Here is a 4511-nt window from a genome sequence, read left to right as displayed (position 1 = left end):
TCTCCCTGCTACTTTCCAGCCCGCACGGACTTTCCATTTCACACACACACACACACACACACACACACACACACACACACACACACACACACACACACACACACACACACACACACACACACACACACACACACACACACACACACTCCCCTCCCCCTGACATCAGAGGCGCTCCCTCCTCGGCCCAAACTCCACTTTTTTTTACAAAGCCGGACTGAATCTCTGTCAGACTGAGACAGGGGAGAGACCTGGGACCCGGGACTATACTACTGCTACTACTGTGTGTCTTTTGGGGGGAGAGAAGCGACTCACGGCGATGAGGCATCCCAGCAGAGGCTCCACGCAGCCGGGGCCGGAGCTGTCGACGTCTGGCTCAGTTGTTTGTTAGGAGGGAAGAGGGAAGAGGGAAGACGCAGCAGCAGCAGTAGGAGAAGCAGCAGCAGCAGCAGCAGCAGCAGCAGCAGCAGCAGCAGCAGCAGTGGAGTTTGGGGGTTTGCAGCGGGGGTTTGGGTGCATGTTACTCGGAGGACTTCGTCGTTTCCTCGATGCTGCAGCGGCGGAGCAGCAGCAGCAGCTGGATGACATGATGCTGCAGAGCCCGCTCACCTCCACGCCGTTTTCTGTCAAGGATATCCTCAAGCTGGAGCAGCAGCAGCAGCAGCAGCAGCAACAAGCCGGGGCCTTGGAGCTCCAGCAGCGCTCTCCTCTTTCTCCTCCTCCTGCTCCTCCTTCTGCTCCTTCCCAGCAGCAGCAGAGACTCTTCCAGTCTCCGCCGTCCTGCATGCTGGCCCGGGACAGCCCGTCGTTCTCGGACGGAGAGGACAACAACCTGGCCTACCTCAGCGGAGGAGCCAATAAGCTGGAGGCCGCCGAGCTGGAGCTGGAGCTGGAGGAGCACGACAGCAGTGAGTAGTAGGCTACGAGCTGCTTCTGTAACAAAAAAACAGAAAAAAATAGAATAAAAAAGGCAACAAAAGGAGCGTGAGACAATGAAAAGTACAGGGTTCCCACTTGCCCTGGAAAACCTGGAAAATGGTTGACCAATTTTCCATAAAACACATGGAAAATGAGGAAAAAAAGTCAAATATCCTGGAAAAGCTTCAGTTGTCGTGGAAAATTATTTATCACATCAGCTACCAGAGCTCTATAAAAAAAAGTGTCTAGTGAGAAAACTAAGAGACTTTGAGTTGATGAGTGTTCCCAGTATTGGACCCCGTGTTTGTGTTGTTCTATGATACATTTATAGGCATTTCTAAGCATGTACTGTACTGTAAAAGAGATTATTGCATAATTTATAGAGCCACAGACTGCTGCCTGCACATCTTTAAACCTGCAGACTTCTGGGGCTGCGAGAGGAAGAAACATAGAAACAAAACTGTCGATAAGAAGTTACACTTCTCCAAAGCGTGAACGGGACAAAGGATGTGTAATAACATATAGTTATGTATAGCCGCTGAAAATGTCCTGGGAAATGATTTCAAGAAAAGAATGGGAACCCTGAAGTAGCTACACACACTGCAGATTTATAGCGACACACACAGACCGACACACACCAGGATTTGCATGATGAGCCACAATAACAACGTGACCTGTGACCTCAAACACAAACCGGAGCAGCGTTAAATTCCCTTTGTGACGCGAAATGTGGCTCAAATTTATGGAATTAAATTAACACAAATAATATTTTATATGTTATTATAATTAATTCATGGATCAATACAGAGCTGTTGGTGTGTGGGCCGTGAACGCACCAGGAGAAAACACAACACACCCAGTGCTCCTTCGCTGCTGTTTGAGTCATGGATGTTTTTATTTCTGGTTATTTGACCTTCAATAAAAAAAAAGAAAAGAAAAATCCTACAATCCTGCAAAATTAATAATAATAATTATAAAATTCAGACTTAATAAAGTGAAAACAGTTCAGGCTTCGTGCTTTGTATTTTAAACGATCCCGGTAAAAAAAAAAACCCAAAACAAAACAAAAAAAAACACACACACATCGGTGATGAGAGTCGGTGTTGGACTGAGACTGATCCTGTAAAGTTTCCACATGTCAAACACTAACTCCTATAGCGCTTTGAGTCGCGCCGCGGAGACGTGTTATGATGTGTGGATCATAAAGTTTAAAGAGGCCTGGAAAAGAAATGAGACGGAGCCGCAGCGCTGATTAAAACACACAGAGACACAGACACACACTCACACACAGAGATTTTACGCACCAGTCAGATAGTTTTTATATTTTCGCCTTGTTCGTGTTTTATGGCTCAGCTTCTGGCTGTGTTTTATATTCTATTGTCTCGTTTTTATTCAGATTATTTCAGATTTTATTTCATTGGGTTTATATTTTATATTTTTATAAATGTTGAAGCGTTCTTGCTGCTGTTTTAAACGTGTTTTTACGCACAAAGACGAGCGCCGCTGATGGTCAGGACCGTTGTGTAGGGGAGAAAGGTGATGATAATTCTAGGGTCCACAAAAAAACCCAGAAGTCTAACTCATGGTAATGCTGCATTAGCATCAAAACAAAGTAGGCTGAACAAGAAATGATAATACATACAGTATGTAGTCTATGAAAAAAAAAGTAGAAAAGTCAGGGGGAAGGGGCCCAGAAATCCTAGCAACGGCCCTGCTCGTTTTATTCAGATTTTATTCCACTGGGTTTATATTTTATATATATTTCTTATAAATGTTGATGAGTTGTTGCTGCTGTTTTAAACTTGTTTTTACGCTCAAAGACGAGCGCTGATGGTCAAGACCGTCGTTGTATAGGGGAGAAAGGTGATGATAATTCTAGGGGCCCAACCCCGAGAAGGGCCCACAAAAAACCCCAGTAGTCTAATCTTTGTATGACTGGATTATTCTGCATAAGACTCTGACTAATACTCATAGTAATGCTGCATTAGCATCAAAACAAAGTAGGCTAAAAAATGATAATACATAAAGAGTGAAAAAGTCAGGGGGAAGGGGCCCACTTTAGTATTATTTCAGGGGGCCCAGAATTCGTAGCAACGGCCCTGCTCATTTTTATTAATATTTTATATATTTTTTATAAATGTTCAAGAGTTGTTGCTGCTGTTTTAAACTTGTTTTTACGCACAAAGACGAGCGCTGATGGTCAAGACCGGTGATGATAACTCTAGGGCCCATAAAAAACCCCAGTAGTCTAATCTTTGTATGACTGAATTATTCTGCATAAGACTCTGACTAATGCTGCATTAGCATCAAAACAAAATACAAGAAATGATAATACATACATGTACGTAGTCTATGAAAAAAAGTGTAAAAGTCAGGGGGAAGGGGCCCACTTTAGTATTATTTCAGGGGGCCCAGAACTCCTAGCTACCTTGTTGTTGTTGCTGTTTTAAACTTGTTTTTACGCACAAAGACGAGCGCTGATGGTCAGGACCTTTGTGTAGGGGAGAAAGGTGATGATAATTTTAGAGTCCACAAAAAACCCCAGTAGTCTAATCTTTATGACTGAATTTTTCTGCATAAGACCCTGACTAATACTCATAGTCATGCTGCATTAGCATTAAAACAATAATACATAGGCTACGTATGAGAAAAAGTGGAAAAGTCAGGGGGAAGGGGCCCACTTTAGTATACATTCAGGGGCCCCAGAATTCCTAGCAACGGCCCTGCTCGTTTTTATTCAGATTTTATTTATATTTTTTATGAATGTTGAAGAGTTGTTGCTGCTGTTTTAAACGTGTTTTTACGCACAAAGACACGTGTTAACTGCTGTGTGTGTGTGTGTGTGTGTGTTTCCCTCCCTGACGCAGAGAGCTGCTGTCTGCTGGGCCGGGAGGAGGCGGCGGCGGGAGAACCGGACTCGGACCGCGACCGACCGGTGGCGGCGGCGGCGGGGATGGCGACGACGAAGCAGCGGAGCCGACGGAGGCCCCGCGTGCTGTTCTCCCAGGCGCAGGTGTTCGAGCTCGAGCGGCGCTTCAAGCAGCAGCGCTACCTGTCGGCGCCGGAGCGCGAGCACCTGGCCTCCACGCTGAAGCTGACCTCCAACCAGGTGAAGATCTGGTTCCAGAACCGCAGGTACAAGTGCAAGCGGCAGCGGCAGGACAAGTCTCTGGAGGCGGCGGCGGTGGTTGGAGGGGCAGGAGGGGGGCAACTACACCACCACCACCACCTCCTCCACCACGCGCCCCCTCCTCCTCCTCCGCCGCGGCGCGTGGCGGTGCCGGTGCTGGTGCGCGACGGGAAGCCGTGTCTAGGCGGCGGCGCGCAGAGCTACAGCACCGCCGCTACCGCCACCGCCGCCGCTGCTCCCTACGCCTCCAGCCCCTACACCTATAACGGATACCCGGCGGCGGCCTACGGCTACAGCAGCCCCGCGGCGGGCTACACTAACTCCAACTACAGCTGCACCTACACCAGCATCCCCGCCGCGCCCCCGCCCCCCAACGCCTTCATGAACATGAACTTGGGAAACGTGAGCGGCCTCGGAGGCGGAGGAGGAGGAGGTGTAGGAGGAGGAGGAGGAGGAGGAGGAGGCC

The 4511-nt window shown here is 47.9% G+C and overlaps 1 protein-coding gene across 1 annotated transcript in view; it reads left to right on the top strand.

Annotated features, from left to right (window-relative positions):
• The first annotated feature begins 507 nt into the window (after positions 1–507).
• Positions 508–4511, top strand: part of LOC146992373 (homeobox protein Nkx-2.5-like) — a 4277-nt gene continuing 273 nt past the window's right edge. Inside the window, exons 1-2 of the mRNA XM_085788507.1 lie at positions 508–905; positions 3783–4508. Coding sequence (XP_085644633.1) covers positions 515–905; positions 3783–4508 — 1117 coding nt within the window. The 5' untranslated portion in view covers positions 508–514. The remainder of the gene's footprint in view (positions 906–3782; positions 4509–4511) is intronic.

The sequence above is a fragment of the Trachurus japonicus genome, chromosome 1 (assembly GCF_045865225.1).
Source record: "Trachurus japonicus isolate A0001 chromosome 1, Traja_1.0".
NCBI classification, from domain to species: Eukaryota; Metazoa; Chordata; class Actinopteri; order Carangiformes; family Carangidae; genus Trachurus; species Trachurus japonicus.
The sequence above is the reverse complement of the archived record's forward strand: the minus strand, read 5'-3'. Positions and strand labels throughout refer to the sequence as shown.